The 20,106-nt window shown below is 44.9% G+C and overlaps 1 protein-coding gene across 1 annotated transcript in view; it reads right to left on the bottom strand.

Moving 5' to 3' along the window:
* Positions 1 to 370: 370 nt before the first annotated feature.
* Positions 371 to 20,106, bottom strand: part of LOC139748178 (uncharacterized) — a 49,120-nt gene continuing 29,384 nt past the window's right edge. Inside the window, exons 3-8 of the mRNA XM_071660968.1 lie at positions 7,970 to 11,049; positions 5,801 to 6,110; positions 5,027 to 5,213; positions 4,153 to 4,418; positions 3,302 to 3,456; positions 371 to 2,034 (exon numbers count right to left, since the gene is read on the bottom strand). Of these exons, the coding sequence (XP_071517069.1) occupies positions 1,876 to 2,034; positions 3,302 to 3,456; positions 4,153 to 4,418; positions 5,027 to 5,213; positions 5,801 to 6,110; positions 7,970 to 11,049 (4,157 nt within the window). The 3' untranslated portion in view covers positions 371 to 1,875. The remainder of the gene's footprint in view (positions 2,035 to 3,301; positions 3,457 to 4,152; positions 4,419 to 5,026; positions 5,214 to 5,800; positions 6,111 to 7,969; positions 11,050 to 20,106) is intronic.

Raw genomic sequence — 20,106 nt, 5'->3', positions numbered from 1 at the left:
GTGGAAGAGTAATTAATAGATTGATCATGTCACATGTGGAAGAGTAATTAATAGATTGATCATGTCACACGTGAGAGTAATTAATAGATTAATCATGTCACATGTGGAAGAGTAATGTCAAGCACAATGCACACACACACACACATATATTCACAACCTCATAATATAACCAACAACGTAAAAACATTTGAAAATAAAAAAAAATTTTCATACTATTCGCCATTTCCCGCATTAGCGAGGTAGCGTTAAGAACAGAGGACTGGGCCTTTGAGGGAATATCCTCACCTGGCCCCCTTCTCTGTTCCTTCTTTTGGAAAATTAAAAAAAAGAAAAGATAGGATTTCCAGCCCCCCCCCCCCCCCCCCCCCGCTTTAGAACTAAATACCTTCATCTAAATCTTCAGTCTTTACTAATGTTTTCCTACTTTCTAATTTCAATCAAAGATAATAGAATTTGAAGGAGGAACTTACCTGTAACTTATTAAGCTTAATATGCACTAAATACATTCATGTAAATGAGAGTGAAGCTAGAGACAATATGAACAGACACAGACTCCATGATTGTGAACAACTCTGGATAAATTTACGTACTTAATTAAAGAAATAATTTCAATAGAAAACGTGATGTACATCAATGTCTTATTTCTTCAATTTCACAGAAACAAAAGTGAAAATTTATATGATTGTGTACATGTTAGTGAGACATTTTCAAGTCTTCCAGGGTTCGATGTCACAATGTTAAGTCCACAGATAGAAATATATATATATATATATATATATATATATATATATATATATATATATATATATATAGCATCTTACCACCTTGTTGTACACAACCATTTGACAAGTTCTTCAAAACACAATAGGATGTTCCATATCATCTCGGTTTCTCTTTCGTGATTATCACTCAGTTCACAATTATCACAGTTGGTCACACAACACTAACAAGACATCTACCTCACTCGGATAAGGTAAACAAAAACAAAAACAACAACAACAAAAATAGAAGTTCGGAATGGATTGGTTTTTTTTTTCAGGTCAGATGATCAAGTTTCATAAGTCGCACCACTGTGACCTGACCTGTGACCTGACCTGCAGTCACTTTAAACACCACCTCTGAGTTAGGTTGGTATGAGGGCAAAATATTGTCCAAGTTCACTACTGAATTCACCGTTTATTGCTACGGCTCAATATATATATATATATATATATATATATATATATATATATATATATATATATATATATATATATATATATATATATATATATATATATATATTCCATCTGTACATAGTGATCAATAGACTGTACATTCTTTCGATAGATAATGCTCTGTGTAGTTTATGTACAAGTTTATGTAACAATGCACTCATGTCTCTATATACCTAAAACACTATCTCTGTACACTTTATAAATCTATAATACTCCAGTTTTGCATATGACTCTCAACTATACAAATATATATATATTATATATAAAACACGTCCCATCTCTTCTCAAATGCTATTCCGGTCAAGGGAAATTTCACAGCGAAATAACACCGAAAGAAATATTGTATTTCGCTTTCTTCCTCCTCGTCTTTTTCTTCCTCGTCTTTCTCTTCCTCTTCTTCGTCTTCCTCTTCTTCTTCCTTGTCTTCTTCCTCGTCTTCCACTTCCTCTTCTTCTTCCTCCTCTTCTTCTTCCTCGTCTTCCTCTTCCTCTTGTTCTTCCTCGTCTTCCTCTTCATCTTCTTCTTCCTCTTGTTCTTCCTCGTCTTCCCTCTTCTTCTTCCTAGTCTTCCTCTTCCTCTTCTTCCTCGTCTTCTTCCTCGTCTTCTTCTTCCTCTTCGTCTTCTCCTTCTTCGTCTTCCTCGTAGGCACACACGGGCATCAGTTGATGATGCTCTCGATCCATGGCTTGTAGTAGGTCATGCGCATGTACACACCTGGGAGGTTAGGGTAGGCGCACTTGATGCCGTGGGACACAGTTCCTGCCAGCAACCACCGACCATCTTCACCTTGCACTGACAACGGCCCGCCACTGTCACCCTGACCCATGGTTAACTTACGTTAGTCATCATCATCATCATCATACTACTATAACTACTATTATAACTACTACTATAACTACCACTACTACTACTATAACTACTACTAATACTACTAATACTACTGCTACTACTACTGCTACTACTACTGCTACTACTACTGCTACTAATACTACTACTATAACTACTAATACTACTGCTACTACTACTATAACTACTACTACTACTACTATACTACTACTACTACTACTACTACTACTACTACTACTACTACTTACTACTACTACTAAAACTACTACTAATACTACTACTTTTAACTCCCACTACTACTACTAAAACCCCCTTCTACTAAAACAAATTCTCTTTTCCCCCTTACTAAAAACTACCACCTTATTAACCCCAACAACAAACAATACAACAAACAATAATAAAATTAATAAAATTATAATAATATATATAAACTAACTATCAATAATTCCCTCTCATATAATTAAACTCAAAATTTTTTCCACTCTATTTTAAAATCATACATACTTGTATAATAACAAATTTTTTAACTTTACTTCTAATACTAAAAACAATATAATAAACAAAACTTATATTAATACTATAATTCCCGGTAATTGAATAAATGTCAACCAAACTAACCATTCACATTAAAACCTATTAATGAACAATTTATCTTCAATACAACCACACACACACAACCAAAAACACTAAAAACACAAAAACTACATAAACCCGCCCTTCAATAATCCACCCACAAACAACTTCTCCCCCTTAACCCTCAAAACCTCTGCCCTCTTACAAACCCCACCCTCTCCAAAACCCACATTCTTTGTATTTTAATCCCTCCCTATCCCATTGGGGTCTTCTATTTCCTCCCTCTCACAAAACCTCACACGATTTTCTTATTCCCTACTACTATTTAAACCTCTACAATTTTCTTATTCCCTCCCCCTTTTCCCCCTCCCCAAAAACACCTTTTTATGTTCCTCCTTTTCTCATTTCACCTCACACGGTTTTCTTATTCCACACTCATTTAAACTCCCCCTTCACACAAACTTTTTATTACCTCACTCACTCACTACACGATCCTTCTTTTCCCCCTACTCACTCACCTCAACATTTTCTTATTCCCCTTTTCATCACTCACCTCACACGATCCTTTTATTTCCCCCTCTCTATAACCTAAAAACACATTCCTTTCTTTGTCCTCATTTTAATTTTCCCCCTACACGATCCTACTTATTTCCCCACTCACTCACCTCACACGAGTCCTTCTTGCCTTGCTTGTACCCGGCGCAGAAGAACTCCGGTTTGATGGTTTTAACGTGGCCGGCCTCGTTGAACCACTGCTGACACTCCTCATTTTTGATGATGGGAACCTCCACTTCGTTGAGCTGGGTGGGTACTGGTCCACCTGCAGGGACACACACACACCCGGGTCAGCTTCCTCCATACAGACAACAACGGAGATGTCAAATGCATTTTATCTTTATATATTTAAACGTATAAAACAGTCCTAAGACATTATGACGTTCCTAAAACCTTAATTCTAACTATAAAAACCATAATAAAATGACTAATTATGACAGTATAACACCTTAATTCTAACTATAAAAACCATAATGAAATGACTAATTATGACAGTATAACACACCTTAATTCTAACTATAAAAACCATAAAAAATAAGACTAATTATGACAAATGTAACCTTAATTCTAACTGTAAAAACCATGAAAAATAACACCATCTTAAAATATTTGCCTACACTTGGATTTGATATTATAGGAATATCTACACCATTGCTGTCAAAATCAAATGATGTTTCAAAACTAGTTTTCTAAATACTAATATATAAGGATAGACTTTACTATTCCGGCACGTTTAAGACCCCAAGATGAAAGCCCTCCCTCACTCCCTCACTCACCCTCCTCCCTCACTCACCCTCCTCCCTCACTCAACTTCCACCCTCCCTCCCTCACTCACTCTCCACCCTCACTCATCCTCCACCCTCCCTCCCTCACTCCCTCCCTCCCTCACTCACCCTCCACACTCACTCCCTCACTCATCCTCCACCCTCCCTCCCTCACTCCCTGCCGACGGGCGACCCACCGTAGGAGAGCCGGCCCCAGCCGGTGACGACCCCCTTCTTGCCCAGGAAGAGCTCGTGACCCTCGGGCATGCAGATGGGCACGATGTGCTCGTCGAAGGTCACGGGTCGTTCCATCTCCAGCAGGGCCAGGTCGTTGTCGAAGGTTTTGGCCACGTAGCCCCGGTGGACGACCACTCTCTTCACGTTCCGCTGCACGACCTTCTTGGGTTCGTAGTCGTCCGAGAGGTCGTACTCCCCGAGGACGACTATTAGGGAGGCCAAGAACCTGTCGGGGAGACGGGTCGTATGATGCGTGTGTGAGGCGGGGATTGGCTGATACTGGTTCATGTAACTGGTGATTGGGATTGTTTGCTCCTGACGAAACCGTTGGATGACTGTCATGCAAAACTAAGAAAAAAAAAATGATAAGTGATGGAAAATGGATCATTGTTGATTACATAAGCGAACCAGCGTCCCGTTTTCCATAAGGAAGTTCCAGGTAGGTGTTTAGTGACTTGTTCATCTTCATAAATGGAGTCTTCACTTGTCCCATACCAGTTACTGACGTTAATAAACCCATTATCCCCACTTGTTAAAGTTAATCAAACATTATCAGATATGTAAGTCAGGTGTTGAACTTTTAACCCTGACTCTGACATCACAAACTCACTTGTTATAATCAAACTACAACAATCATAACAATAACTTTCTTCTAGGAAAAAATACATCACCACAAAAATTACCACAAAATAAATAACAAACCAATTTCACGACCTCCATCCACATTCCCGTCGTGTATTCGATAAATCATTTATCATAATAATGACGGAAGTACGGAGGGAAGTCTAACATGGACGTCGTGTTGGATCATGAGGATTAATGATGGATAATTACCCAGGCTGGCAGTGTGCAGCTGTGAGGACGTAGCGACTATTGAGCAACACGCCACCACACTTGTTTTTGGTGAAGATACCCAACCAGGTAGACTCCTTGATCAGGGCCTGCCACGGCCACTCTGCGAAGTCGGCTCGCTCCCCGTTAACAATCCTGCCTTCCCTGGCCAGGGGCCTCACGCCACAAGCTGCAACACACACACACACACACACACACACACAAGGGACGATGATTAGATAAGGTGTATGGAGGTAGGTAGGGAGGGAGGGAGAGAGGGAGAGACTTATATACATCGTAAATACATTTCAAGTAAATCGGAAACTCTGAGTTGAAGTAAAAATCTATATACTTTGGGATCAAGGGAATATCAAATATATTTTGTGATCAAGAGAATATCAAATATATTTTGGGATCAAGAGAATATCAAATATATTTTGGGATCAAGAGAATATCAAATATATTTTGGGATAAAGGGAATATCAAATAAATTTTGAAGTCAAGTGAATATCAAATATAATTTGAGATCAAGTGAATATTACATATATTTGAGGATCAAATGAACGTTCAATATTCATCAAAGGATCAAACATTAAGTATATAACTACAGTAAGACTATTATTAATCTTAACTAAGGTCGTTTGAGTAATTAAATGTCATAATTGTTGATTTCAGTCAAGAATACAGACATATTCAATTATGGAAACATAATAACACTAAGGGATCTACGTATTTTTTTTGGGAGGGACGTACATATTACCGTATATATCTACTCACACGTTCGGTAGTCCCAGGCAGGTGTGGTGGTCGTTGGTGTGGTAGTTGTGGTAGTAGTCGTAGTAGTAGTAGTAGTAGTAGTAGTGGTGGTAGTGGTAGTAGTGGTGGAGGTGGTGGTAGTGAGTGGTTCGGGCGTGAACACTGGTAGGTTGTTGACGCGACTGACGGTGGGTTTGGGTCTGGTCGTCGTGGGGGTCGGTCTGGTAGATGAGGTGGTCGGGTTGGGTCTGGGCGTTGCAGCTGACGTCGGCGCGGGGGGGAGGGGGAAGAGAACCTCCTCCCCAGGTACGAAGTTAGTCAAGTTGAAGAGCTGAAGATGAGGAGGACACACACACACACACGAGAGAGAAAAAATATATCGTATATAAGTCATCAGTCACGAAGTATAAGTTTAAAAAGGGGGGGGGCGCTCCAGCTAAGTCTGGTGGACTTAATGACTAAACTGAACCTTTAAAATAAATTTAGGTTCTTTGGTTATTTCAAGTTTTAGAGGTCCGTCAGGGGGTCATAATGTCATTATCAATGACTAGAATTATCATACAGTCATATTGTCATTATCAATAACCACAATTATCATACAGCCATAGTTTCATTATCAATAACCACAATTATCATACAGCCATACATTCACACACTATATACGTGGACCTTATCAAAGAAATGACCAATTTTGTTCAACTTTATCCAAGGAAAAATTTATGACCCGAAGTTCACTTAAAAGAAAAAATAAAATCCGACTTTATTAAGCAATTTCAAGCATCATTCTAAACATTTTCCTAATATGTCTGAACTGGTTCATCTGCATGCTGTAATCAGTGATGACTTAGCGTTCTATATTAAACCTTAACATTCAGTTCCGTTCAAGAAAACTAAAAAAAATTACAGTTTTCTTAAAGGAAATCCTAAAATTCTCGACTGTAAATCGACACTAAGTTCCAGTAAATGAATTTTGTGTAAATTACCGTCCAAATAAGCTGCCCTCGAGAGCTACTTCATTTAAATAACTTATTTACAAACTGGAATGGGTCAGACATCAATGCATTTGCTTTGTAGAACAAATTCGAAAGAATAAGGAGAACTGGAAGGGAATGGAAGAATATTTACAAGATCACAAACTGAAGTACAGTATAAAGTGAAAAGCAGTGTGTACATTTCCTGAGAGAAACTTAAAATAAACTTTTAACCTCTTTAGCAAGATTCGTTCACTTTCCTCCGAGATTTTTTATTTCTATGAACGAAATTTAAAAATCTAAAACCCATAAATTTTTCGAAATTAATTTGTTTAATGATATGTTACTTTGTGGCCGGAGGAATTATGTATAAAGCTAAGCTAACTCACGGTTTGGATGCTATCCAGCTGTGGTACTTTGCTTAATTGTAATTCTAGTAATTGTAAGTAATTCCTAGACTCTCTGTCTCTCCTCATGTTATGGTTATCTTATATTCCTGCTCGTACATCTGTCTGTCTCGTATCCACTACCTGTTTGGACTGTAAGCGCAGGGAGTTCTCTACCCGCTCTGTGTGTGTGTGTGTGTGTGTGTGTGTGTGTGTGTGTGTAAAGGTCTTTCGTTTTCTGTGTGTGTGTGTGTGTGTGTGTGTAAAGGTCTTTCGTTTTCTGTGTGTGTGTGTGTGTGTGTGTGTAAAGGTCTCTCGTTTTCTGTGTGTGTGTATTTGTGTGTGTGTGTGTAAAGGTCTTTCGTTTTCTGTGTGTGTGTGTGTGTGTGTGTGTGTGTAAAGGTCTTTCGTTTTCTGCGTGTGTGTGTGTGTGTGTGTGTGTAAAGGTCTCTCGTTTTCTGTGTGTGTGTGTGTGTGTGTGTGTGTGTGTGTAAAGGTCTCTCGTTTTCTGTGTGTGTGTGTGTGTGTGTGTGTGTGTGTGTGTGTGTAAAGGTCTCTCGTTTTCTGCGTGTGTGTGTGTGTGTGTGTGTAAAGGTCTTTCGTTTTCTGTGCGTGCGTGTGTGTGTGTGTGTGTGTGTGTAAAGGTCTTTCGTTTTCTGTGCGTGCGTGTGTGTGTGTGTGTGTGTGTGTAAAGGTCTTTCGTTTTCTGTGCGTGCGTGTGTGTGTGTGTGTGTGTGTGTGTGTAAAGGTCTTTCGTTTTCTGTGTGTGTGTGTGTGTGTGTGTGTGTGTGTGTGTGTGTGTGTGTGTCGTACTATTAGCCCAGACGTCTCACCTGAGCCAGGAGGTCGAGGTCGATGGGTGGGGGAGCCTGGGTGGCTGTGGTCGACTCGTCCTCTGGTGGGGAGGAGTTGATGAAGTCCACGATGAACTGGTCGATGGGCGAGATGGGTTCCTCCGTCGTCGGTTTGGGCGTCGTGGTGGTCGTCTTCCTCGGAGGTTTCGGTCTTCTTGTAGTAGCAGTGGTCGTCGTCGTCGTCGTCGTAGTGGTTGTAGTAGGCTTGGGTGTCGTCCTACGAGACGTTGTTGTGGTGGTGGAGGGGGTCGTGCTTTGGGTCTGGGTGGTGGCGGGTCTGGGTTTGCCGGAGGAGATGGTGTTGTCTGCGGGTTCGTGGTGGCCGAGGGTCTGTATAGGGTACGTTGAGGAGGCCCAGGGAGGAGACGGGTGGTCTGTGGTGGTGGAGGTGGTGGCGTTGAGTCGGCCGTGCGAGAGGAGGTCACCTGTGATGTGCTGCAGAAGCTCGCCCGGCAGGATGGGCGACTGCACGTACATCTCCTCGTCTTTGGCGGTCGTCGAGGTGACGTACATGGTGGCCTCGAAGTACGGCGACGACAGCAGCGCCGTGGGCTGCTGGTCTGGGGGGGACGACCCCCCCGGGAGGGAGGGCCTCGGTCGCTTCGTCGTCGTCGTCCAGATCAACAACGGTTCCTCTGCGTCGCTCGCGGTGGTCGTCGGTGGTTTACTGACCCGGGTCGTCGTCGTCCAGAAGGCCAGGGGGTCCGTGAGATTGGGAGTCGTTGGCGTTTCTGGAGTCGTCTCGGTCGTCTGCGTGAGGGGCTGCGTCGCAGCCTCCGTCTGGGGTCGTATGTCCATGATGGGCGGTCGAGGAGCGATGGTCCAGAAGAGGAGGGAGTCCTCCTCTCCCTCGCCCACGCCATCGTCAGGAGAAGCTGTGGTGGACTGGGGGTCCCGGCCGGGCTTCGGGGTACTCGAACTCACTTGAGGAATTCCCGTGGACATGGAGGGCTTGGCGTCCAGTATGGAGGGCTGCGGGGAGAGCGTCCAGATGAGCATCGGCTCTGTCGTCGTCCGAGGGATCGTTGCCATCAGTTCGCCGGGAAGAGTCGTCGCTTCCGTCGTGAACGTAGCGGTGACGTTTGGCGCGTCAGACGCGACCCTGGAGGTCACAGACGTGCCCTCTGTGGTCGCTGAGGCCATCGTGTCCGCCACGTCTGGCCGCGGACGGAACATGGCAGGTCTGGGGGCAAAAGTCGAGGGTGGGGAGGTAGTAGTGGTGACGAGGTCCTCCTCCTCGTCCTTCTCCTCCTCGGTGGTGACGACCGAGAAGTTGAAGTTAGTCTCGACGGTGATGTCTATCGGCGAGGGCGTCGGCCTGTAATGGGGCGAGTTCGGGCGTCCAAATATCGAGGTGGAGGGCTTGACGCTCCAGAAGAGCAGTGCTTCCGTTGTGGTCGAGGGGTCGGTGGTAGGGGGAGCGTATGGCCTGTGTGACGTAGGCCTGGTCTCGAAGTACATCTCGTCAGCCACCTGGGGTGCGTCTGGGTGGACGCTCCCGCCGGGGTAGTCGTCCACGTCGTCCCGGACCGGGTCAGTCACATCGAGGGTCGTCACCAGGTGCGTGACGAAGGCCTCCAGGTCGTCAGGCAACGTCATCAGAGGGACGCTCTCCGTATCTTCGTCGACATCGAAGTAGGGTTCGCTGCTGGTCGAGTCGTCGCCCTGGACCATGGTGAAGGTGATGATGCCGGCGTCGGCCAGGGACTCGGGTATCCCGGTCTCCGTCTCGCTCTGGTACTTCGAGTTGGACTCTGTGGCAGCCACGTCGATGGGATGAATGGTGGTGGAGGACACCTCAAAAACTGACATGGTTGACTCCATCTGATCCCTCACAGCCATGACCTTGGTGGGCTGGTCCGTGGAGGCCCCGATATCGCCAGCAGTGTCCGTCGTCTCGCCACTGCCTCCCTCAGAAGTGGTCAGCAACGTGGGGTCTGTATGGCCGTATTCCTCAGTCTTCGTCAGCGTTGCGCCCTGCGTTTCTGGTGCGCTTGTTACAGATATTTCGTTGTCTCGAACGTCTGGCTCCGTCGTGCTTCCATCAGGAGACAGAACTAGGGCAAGTTCGTCCTGGGCAGGGTCACTGATGTTGTCAGCACCTCCCTCTTCGCCTTCTTCATCAGCTGAATCTGTCAGCCTCTCCACATTAATGACAGCGACGCCCGGGACAATGGTGTGCGCTGGGTCTTCCGTCGCCTGCGTGGTTGGGCCGTCTGTCTCTCGGTCGCCCGTAGCTGGCGCGCTGAGGGAGTCTCCTGCTGTGTCTTCGTCAGTAGGACCTTCCTCTCCTACAGTGGTCAGAGGGACTCCTGCTGCGGCATCGTCAATGGGATTTTCCCCTGCTGTGACTTCGTCAGTAGGGCCCTCCTCTGCTATGGGTTCTTCAACAGGACTGACCTCTGTTGCTGCGCTCGGAGGGACGTCTGGCGTGGCTCCGTCCGTAGAACCTTCTTCGTCGTCGCCGATGGACTCCTCTACCTCAGGGGCGACGCTGGGTGTGGTGGGGGCGCCTCCGTCGGCAGCCGTCGTCCACGTCACCTGGGGACTACCATGTCCACCACCACCTTCAGGTAGCTCGTCATTTTCCAACACCTGCTGGTCGTCTTCCACTGGCTGCTTGTCACCGTCCACCTTTTGCGGATAGCGTCCATCCTGTGGCTGGCCTCCTCCCTCCTGATGGTGCTGCTGACCTACCTCATTCAGCCCCTGACTACTTCCTAAACCCTGGTGCTGTTCATCCTCTCCCTTGTCCACATGTTGCATGGCATTCTCTTCCTCTTCCTCTGGCTCTCCTTTCTCTGGCACTCCCTCCTCCGTCGCTCCTCCTCCTCCTTCAGGCACCTCCTCCTCCTCCTCCTCCTCCTCATCCTCATCCACCGTCACCCCCGCCGGCAGGCTGCAGCAGGCGCCGAAGAGGAACCCGTCGATACATGCGCCCACGACTTGCCCGACCTTCTGGTAACACTCGAAGTTGAACATACACACGCCAGGCTGGTCCTCTGGCCCATAGCACCCATGGGGCTCAATCTTCAACTTCCGGTCATCCGAGCTGCTGCCTGAGGAGAGGGGAAAAACAAGGTCAGAGGTCAAGCTGAAGGTCATCATAGGTCATGCTGGAAAGAGCACTGTTCCCAGCTAGAGGGTTGGAATCCCTCCAGACTCTGTGGCGCACAAACAAAGACGTGATTCACTTTATCGATCGGCTTCTATAGATTAATAACGCTTACGGAAAGTTCATGTTGTAAGGTCAGAACATTAACAGAGTACGGCCCTTATGAACACATTTATCAACTGGGACATATCTAAAGTCAAAGGTCGTATGCAAAGGCAAGGATACAGATTCAGTGAGCGCGCGCGCGCATGAATACACACAGAAAAAATACATAAACGCTCTTCCATTAACACACACACACACACACACACACAAAATGCTTTCGTATTAACAGAGCACACACACACACACACACACACACACACACATATGATGCCCCTGTATAATCATGCAGGCATAAGTCCGAGTCACAAATATTCGACAGGTAAAAAAAAAAACATTTAGATCCAGCAATCAATACAATATTCCCTCAAGTACGACAGTACGACCCCTTAAGTTACGACCCGATGATGATTAGATGTATATATAATATCTCAAGCGGTTATTAAAAACATTATTTTCATTTATAAATCATTCTGGAACGCAAATCCTCACGTACTTTGATTATATTTCCATAATTTTTACAACTATCCCTCACACGAACTTTTGTAACCCAATTCGCTGTAAATTTCAAAACATAACGTTGCTTTAGAAAATAAAACAGTCGAAGTTTCTTTATTTCCCCAGAGAAATGGAGAACCCTGCCAAGTCATGTGCATCGCCACAATTCTTTCCCCCAGTGAAGTCGAAACGAAAGAGTGGAAGGCGAGAGTGAGAAAGGTTTGCCCACACTTGATAAACGCGTTGAAATCAATTCTATCCACAGAACCGTTTAAGATTATCAATGTTTTCACCTCGACTGATAAGCACACTATCTTTCCTGTTTGATTAATGTCCACAACGATTACTGATTAAGACCCATGACCCCCTTAACTGCTCTGGGGAAACCTTGTGATTATAATGATTACGGTGATGTATGTATGATAATCACCCCAACAATTCTTTTCCTGTAATCATCCTGGCGTTACGGCACGACTAATCAATATTACAGATTAACGAGATAATCTTACCTAAATATAATGATAAAGATAAAAAAAAAAACATTGTACATAACACAGAGGAGTATTTACATAACGTCAAACCTAATAACTGAGCCGAGGCAAACCCACAAGATGGCCACGAAGCCAACTGACCCTGTGAACTTCACCTCTGGCCTTTAAACCTGGAAAAACTAGGCAAGGCTTCACCGGTATGTCAAGGTCAGACCTTGAACCTGTGCTGATTGGTTCATTCCTAAGAGCTAAAACAATGATTAAGCCATGACGAAACTGGTAATAAGATGGCGTCATACACTATCAAATATATTCGTCCTTTTTGGGGGGGGGGTCGCCTGTGTTCAAATGTTTACATCACGTGATCATCCATGCCAGAGGCTATCTGACGTCATCATTCTTTCTAAAAAAAATCATCTTAGCCTCTCACATTTAACAATTTCCTGTGGGAGATTATTTAGATATTTATTACTTTCAATTATAAAAATACTGAATTGAAGATGCCGGGTCGGATATCCGGGGAAAATAAAAAGATATTCAGGTTGAAATTTCTCCTGCAGATACCGTCGCGCACCAATGATGGCCGCTGGGGTGAAACTATTTTATATATGACCAGCGCTCCATTACGATGCTGGACACCTCAGTAACAAACAAGTCCTCGTTACCAAGCACAACGCACACGTACTCAGCTGTTATACCTTTCAATGCTGCATGTAAAGTGACGTAACTGTTTCAGAGAGATCCTTAAAATTCTGTATTCAAGCTATTCATCATCGTTTATATATATATATATATATATATATATATATATATATATATATATATATATATATATATATATATATATATATTGTAAATATGACTCACTAAAAAAATTATAAAATATATAAGTAAATATATTATATCAAACGGATGAAAAATGATGTAAAAGTATTTTGAAATTCTTTAAAAATATATAAAGTGAAAATTCCGTGCTTTCGTTACACATCTGTGTCGGGTGTCAAACCACTAAATGATAAAAACGCACGATAAGAAAGTTGATATGTGGTAATCAAATACTGAATGTTCACTTTCTACACAACTGAGTGAAAAATGCTACTGAAACTCCAGCGAGGTGTGTGTGTGTGTGTGTGTGTGTGTGTGTGTGTGTGTGAATTTTTTTCTAAGGTTAGAACTACTGACAAGAAATTTCTCTGCGGATAAGAGCGAGGGTAGCAGAAATTTTCCATGGGCTGTGGGTAGACAGGCCAGACCATTTCCCGTGTGATTTAGGTACTATCATTTATATCATCTTTACGTCCATTTAAATGAATCCTTCCACTCAGTTCATCCTTACACATCCTCACTTTATACTCAGTGATAACGTGGCGGGCGATGGGTTCCCACGTTAATAAAAAAAAAAACGTTAATTTGTACACCAAAAGATGATCTCGTCATACACGACTGATTTGCTTCAGTCCCACGTCCAACGCTGCTGACACAGAAAACCGCTCCACCTGCACACAGGCCCAAGTCTCCCCCCACCTTCAAAACAACTTACTACAGCTGGACTGTTTATCCAGTGACTTAAAGTTCTACGCCCACGACACTTGTAAGAAATGAGTAGATACAACCGTAAGACAAAGGTATATATATATATATATATACATTCTCTCTCTCTCTCTCTCTCTCTCTCTCTCTCTCTCTCTCTCTCTCTCTCTCTCTCTCTCTCTCTCTCTCTCTCTCTCTATATATATATATATATATATATATATATATATATATGACAACCTGAAACGCCAAGTCTTTTCACTGTTAAGTCAACTGGGTACAAGAGGAGGAGGAGGAGGAGTCTGGGGTGTCTCTCTCTCTCAACCCAGCCGAATGTGAAATCTTTTACTTCCTACCCACGAACTGCCACCGGCGCTGGCTGGGGATCTCTGGACAGACGCCCCAGCACATCAATGCACCAGACGGCGCCCTCCTGGCATAACCCACCCGGCCATTAAAACCACCACGAAGACGACAGGGTACAAGAAGAACTCAGTCGGACCCCCAGAACGCGACTAGTGGTACTGAAGCAAAATACGTTCTTTTAATAAATAAAAAGGCCAGTCTACTGCTGCCATAACCAACTTCTCCAGGTGTTTTCCATGCTCTATTACAAGGGATCATTGCAAAATACTCGAGGTTACTTCAAGAGAGGTAGCTGGTCTCCCACTGAGGAGGGAACAGGTCGGCTGTGCAACTCCCCAATTAGGTTGGATAGTGGCGGTGTTCAACAGGTCGCGTGCCATGTCAACCAGCCCACTTCCCTTCCTTCCTTGACTGATTCTCGTGTTTCTGTGACTGAACTTCAGCTCTGTAGCTTCCCTCCTTGTGTCGCTAAGCCATCTGTTCTTCACCCTATGCTCTTCATTTTCCTGACGCACCATATTTAGAAAAACAAATCAAGATTCTAGAGTCAAAATCAAACCATTGTCTCCACCACGATCAACGGATCGCCACTCATAAAGACGAGCCTAGTCCCACTCACGACTTGAGCCCAACGGCACGATGAAGTACGACCTTATGACCCTTGAGTGTGACATCCCAGGCTCTGACCTGGCCTCTTAAGTTTCAGGTCAGAGCCCCAGGCCATTATATCGATCGGTACCTCTGGTCATAACCTGGATTGAAAATCTCGAGAACCTTACCATCTTTTAAGCTAATATCATACTGACGTATCTTTGTGTGTACATCTAACTACATCTAACTGTCTTTGCTTCCTTTGCTAGGTAAAGTCGGGAACAAACAATACCGGGACTTGCATTCATCCAGACTCCAGCTGGCATCTATGATGGGGCCAAAGCCAGAGTCTATCAATCACATACCAGCCTGGCATTCTTCTCGATAGTTTATCTTGTCAACCGCTTCCTGTGCCCTGGTTCAAGCTAATGACTGCGAGTTGCCACCCACCCCCCATCTCCATACACAGCAGGGACCTAAGTCATTCTATCCACACCACGCCTCTCACCCTCCTGAATGTTTAGGCCCCGATACCCCAAAGCTCTTCACTTTTGGCTACCTAGGCACACCTAAGTGACCCGCTCTACATACGACGTAAGGCAATTATCTGCAAGATACAGGTCACCTCGAGGTAATATAAAGGAACGGGATCAGGTAAACATAAGGAGCAGACCACGCAATACTCGTCAGGCTGCTGCTACGTACCGTGATTATTGTGTGGCCATCGGCAACTCAAGGGTGGGCCGCTTTGATACCTGCTTCTTTCCCTACACGTCGAAGCTTTGGAACTTTTTTTCTCACGTCTTTCCCAGTATGACCTGGCACATTTCAGGAGACAGGTTTTTCACTTCCTCCAAAATTCGTAAATATTTTCCCTTGTCTTTTCTTTTTCCGTTTCATAATTGTCTCCACATATTTCAATTAAGGCCAGGCCTTGGTGTGGACGTCTGCCCGTGAATGGAACCTCCAAAATGGAAAAAAAAGTGACGGGAAAAGGAGTCAGATGAACTTGCAAGTATAAAGAAGATAGATAAATAAGACTGATGCACAGAGAGAGAGAGAGAGAGAGAGAGAGAGAGAGAGAGAGAGAGAGAGAGAGAGAGAGAGAGAGAGAGACAGTCAGTTTGCGATAAGACACACTCCCGCCTGCTCGTCTCAAGACGATGGTGGTGGGGCTAGAGAACCAGTAACTCGGGCCGGCAGCCACCAGGCTGTGTGACCAGGGAAAGTGAACCATCTACGGGAGAAAGTGGGCCATATTTCCCTCCCTCCCCACACACACACACACCCTCTCCCTCCTCCCCCCACAGGACGACCCGTCATGTTTTCCCACGGTAGTTGCTGCTCTCATGGCAGGCCTCCCCCACACACACACCCCCTCACGTTACCTGATACTCTAACCTACTTAATAAAACAGGTGCGTGACCTTAAGTTCGACTGGCGTGGTTTATTCTGTGCCGGCGGCGTTGGATTCTTCGCTCCTCCCTCCTCTCCCTCCTCCCTCCTCCTCTTCCTTCTCCCTCCTCCTCCTCTTCCTCTTCCTTCCTCTTCCTCCTCCCTCCTCTTCCTCCTCCCTCCTCTTCCTCCTCCCTCCTCTTCCTCCTCCCTCCTCTTCCTCCTCCCTCCTCTCCCTCCTCCTCTTCCTCTTCCTCCTCCCTCCTCCTCTTCCTTCCTCTTCCTCCTCCCTCCTCCTCTTCCTCTCCCTGGGTGTCATTCTAGGTGTCCCCCCCCCCTTCCCCTGGCGAAACTGGCGCCCTGTTCCTAACGATGTGACGGCAGCTCAATCTAACGAGCGTCTGAGGTCGTCGAAGACCACAACTCAGATGACCTAATCCAGCCTCAGTGGGACGTTGGAGCGTTCAAAACAACCCGAGCGATGGCTAGCGGTGGTGGTTCACCTCTCTCTCTCTCTCTCTCTCTCTCTCTCTCTCTCTCTCCTTAAACCTGCCACTCCCATCGTTTTCTATGCCCCGACCGACCGACCGGACTATACATACAATGTCCTGGACAGGGATGAACCCTCTCCCTAAAATGACCCCCTGGGATGGTGTCTCTTTAATAATCCCTCCCTCCCTCCTGCCCCCCCTCCACCCCAACTCCCACCCCTGCCTCCCTCCTGCCCCCCCTCCACCCCAACTCCCTCCCCTCCCCCACACTTTCTCTGAGAGCGGAGAACTGTCACCACGCAAAGAAAATTAATGTTCTTCACAAACTCTTAATCAATACTGTAGGAAATAAATATTCTCAAGGGATTTGTGTACCTAATCATCCCCCTTAGATTAAGTTAATAACATACCAACTGAACTTTCTCTTCTCAGAACTTTAAGCAATAAAAACACTCCGGAACCTTGAAAAACTAACTTCAACAACGCACATTGATTATCCTAACTACACAGTTTGATATACACTGTACAGTAATGAGCCATAAAGATCATAATTCCTCGCAGTTGATCCATCCCTCTGTGCATGTTCGCCCCCTTCCCCGACCTACATCATTGGCCCGTTAAGGTAACGTAATCATGTTTACGTGAACAGCCTAGCCTAACTAACTGGCGTGTCACCCTTTGACACCCTGTACATGATGATCTCATAGCAGGGCGTGTGGCAACTGTCTCATGTGTCGTCTGATTGGCCCAGCCTACCATGGTCACACATGCAGGCCCAGTGATTGGCCCAGCCTACCACGGTCACACATGCAGGCCCAGTGATTGGCCCAGCCTACCATGGTCACACATGCAGGCCCAGTGATTGGCCCAGCCTACCATGGTCACACATGCAGGCCCAGTGATGATTGGCCCAGCCTACCACACACTCCAAGTACTCAAGACGCCTTCGATTGTTTGGTTACAACTTGCCGGAAACAACACGAACGACTCAGGCAGTTAACAAGTCTAAAAAAAACCTAACAAAACTTAAGAGAAAAAAAAACCAATCCGGCAACTCAGATTGAGACGTGCCAAGATTGGCCCTTATTGGCTGAGAGAACTGAAAGTGGGGTGGTTCGGGCTAATCACCATCACTAGTAGTTGTGGCAGAGGGAACCGTTACCATGTGAACTACATTCCCTGTTAATTACTGACGTTTCAACTTCAGGTGGCTGGGTTATACAGATGGAAAACGGATTGGGTTTTTTTCTTATATTTTTTTAACGTCTAGAAGAACATGGGGCCCAGGTGTTGACCATTATTATGGGAATACAAGAACTCGTTCTCAATCGCTGTGAACCATCGCCAGTCAAATGTTCTCATTTCTGGACATAAAAGCTTTTAGGTGTACGATGAAACTATATCAGTAGGATTAACACTGGTCATTACCGTTCTCCATCCTTTTTGGGCTCATTGGCTCTGATCTCGCTGATTTTAGAGGCACTCAGCAATACCATCATGTCTGAGTGTATGTGTGTGATGGTCGGTCAAACACAGAGCAAAACCGACACTTGGAATGAATACCCAGGGTTCGAGGTGGTTGTAACTTGTTAAATATAAACACAACCTTAGACGTAAAAATGGAAGTGGCAACACACAGATGTTTCTTACAACCTTAGACGTAAAAATGGCAACACACAGATGTTTCTTACAACCTTAGACGTAAAAATGGAAGTGGCAACACACAGATGTTTCTTACAACCTTAGACGTAAAAATGGCAACACACAGATGTTTCTTACAACCTTAGACGTAAAAATGGAAGTGGCAACACACATGTTTCTTACAACCTGAGACGTAAAAATGGCAACACACACGTTTCTTGGGTATATATATATATGATCCGTAATTCATACCTTCTATCTAAGCAATGATGAACAATAGGTCCTGCAATGTACAGGAGCCAAATGTTGACATAACAAAATAAAGAAAGAAAACGGAACATTAATTCGTACACGATAATGCGTCATGTAATATTGTCACGTCCAACCCATATCCCTTTACGTATATATACGATGCTAATGAACCTTCACTAATCATCAGAATAATATAAAAGATCATTTTCATCATTCATACAAGAAACCAAACTATAAACCCGCGTACTTGGGCAAAATACATCTATCCACAATGTAAATATAAGTCGACCACAGGTTTTCCCTCCTCCCCCACAGCTCTGCTTCCCACACCAGCATGAACAAGCGCCTCTCTCTCTCTCTCTCTCTCTCTCTCTCTCTCTCTCTCTCTCTCTCACCCAAGTGGACGTGGTAAACCCAGACCAGACCCGTCCCTGTACGAGAATATTTCCCCCCCGCCTCACCACGGTACACTGGGTTTCTATGTCGTAAACGTTACGCTGGCAGCCTCCATGACGGAGCGTCACTGGAGAAAACCCGAGACGTATCGTATGCGGGAAGTATCGTACGCGGGAAATGTCGTACGTGAGAAATGTCGTACGCGATAAGTATCGTACGCGAGAAATGTCGTTAAGTATCGTACGCGAGAAATGTCGTAAGCAAGAAGTACCGTACGCGAGAAGTATCGTACGCGGGCAGTATCGTACGCGAGAAATGTCGTGCGCGAGAAGTATCGTACGCGAGAAATGTACGCGAGAAGTATGGTACACGAGAAATATCGTACGCGATAACTATCATACGCGAGAACTATCGTGCACGAGAACTATCGTACGCGGGAAGTATCGTACGTTATCAGTAAAACTATCGAACTCCGTTGGCTAAGATCTTAAGGGAGAAAATCTGTATAACTCGATAGCCATCGTACGATATTAAGAAAACTATTTAAAGGAATAGACTCTAGATGACCTCAGAGTTATCGTACGTTACAGGTTATACTAGTCCAAGTCCAGGGTAGAAATCTGTGCGACGTGACTATCGTACGTTACCAGCGAAACTCTCGTATGACTTGATTTCTTGTAAAAAAAAATATATTGATGAATTCCACACGTTTTCACTTTCCTGCGCATATTCTTAAAGACATAAATTTCCAAATATACCACTAAAGAATGTTCAAATATATTATTATCTTACGAAGGTTACTGAGAGGGTAAAGTGAAATACATATATATATTCACGATACTAGAGAAATGAAAATGAGGAAAGTGTACGTCTTCACTGGGAACCATCGCTCATCACCTTTCACTAAGTCTCTGAAATTTTACGACCTCCGATGCGCATGGCGTCTGCGCACAGTGTACCCACAGCGCACAATCGCACTAACTTGTCAGAAACTCCTCACACTTGGGGTCTTCGATGCGTTAAATCAAAAGCTTTCTCCTTGAAATCCATTCGGCACGTCGTGCGTTTCACTGGTCACGTATTTCCACACGTCATGTGACTCACGAATCACCTATGTCCACACGTCATGTGACTCACGAATCACGTATTTCCACGCGTCATATGACTCACGAATCACGTATTTCCACACGTCATATGACTCACGAATCACGTATTTCCACGCGTCATACGACTCACGATTCACGAAGT

The sequence above is a fragment of the Panulirus ornatus genome, chromosome 73 (assembly GCF_036320965.1).
Source record: "Panulirus ornatus isolate Po-2019 chromosome 73, ASM3632096v1, whole genome shotgun sequence".
Lineage (NCBI taxonomy): Eukaryota > Metazoa > Arthropoda > Malacostraca > Decapoda > Palinuridae > Panulirus > Panulirus ornatus.
Note: the sequence above shows the minus strand (reverse complement) of the source record. Positions and strands in the feature narration are given on the sequence as shown.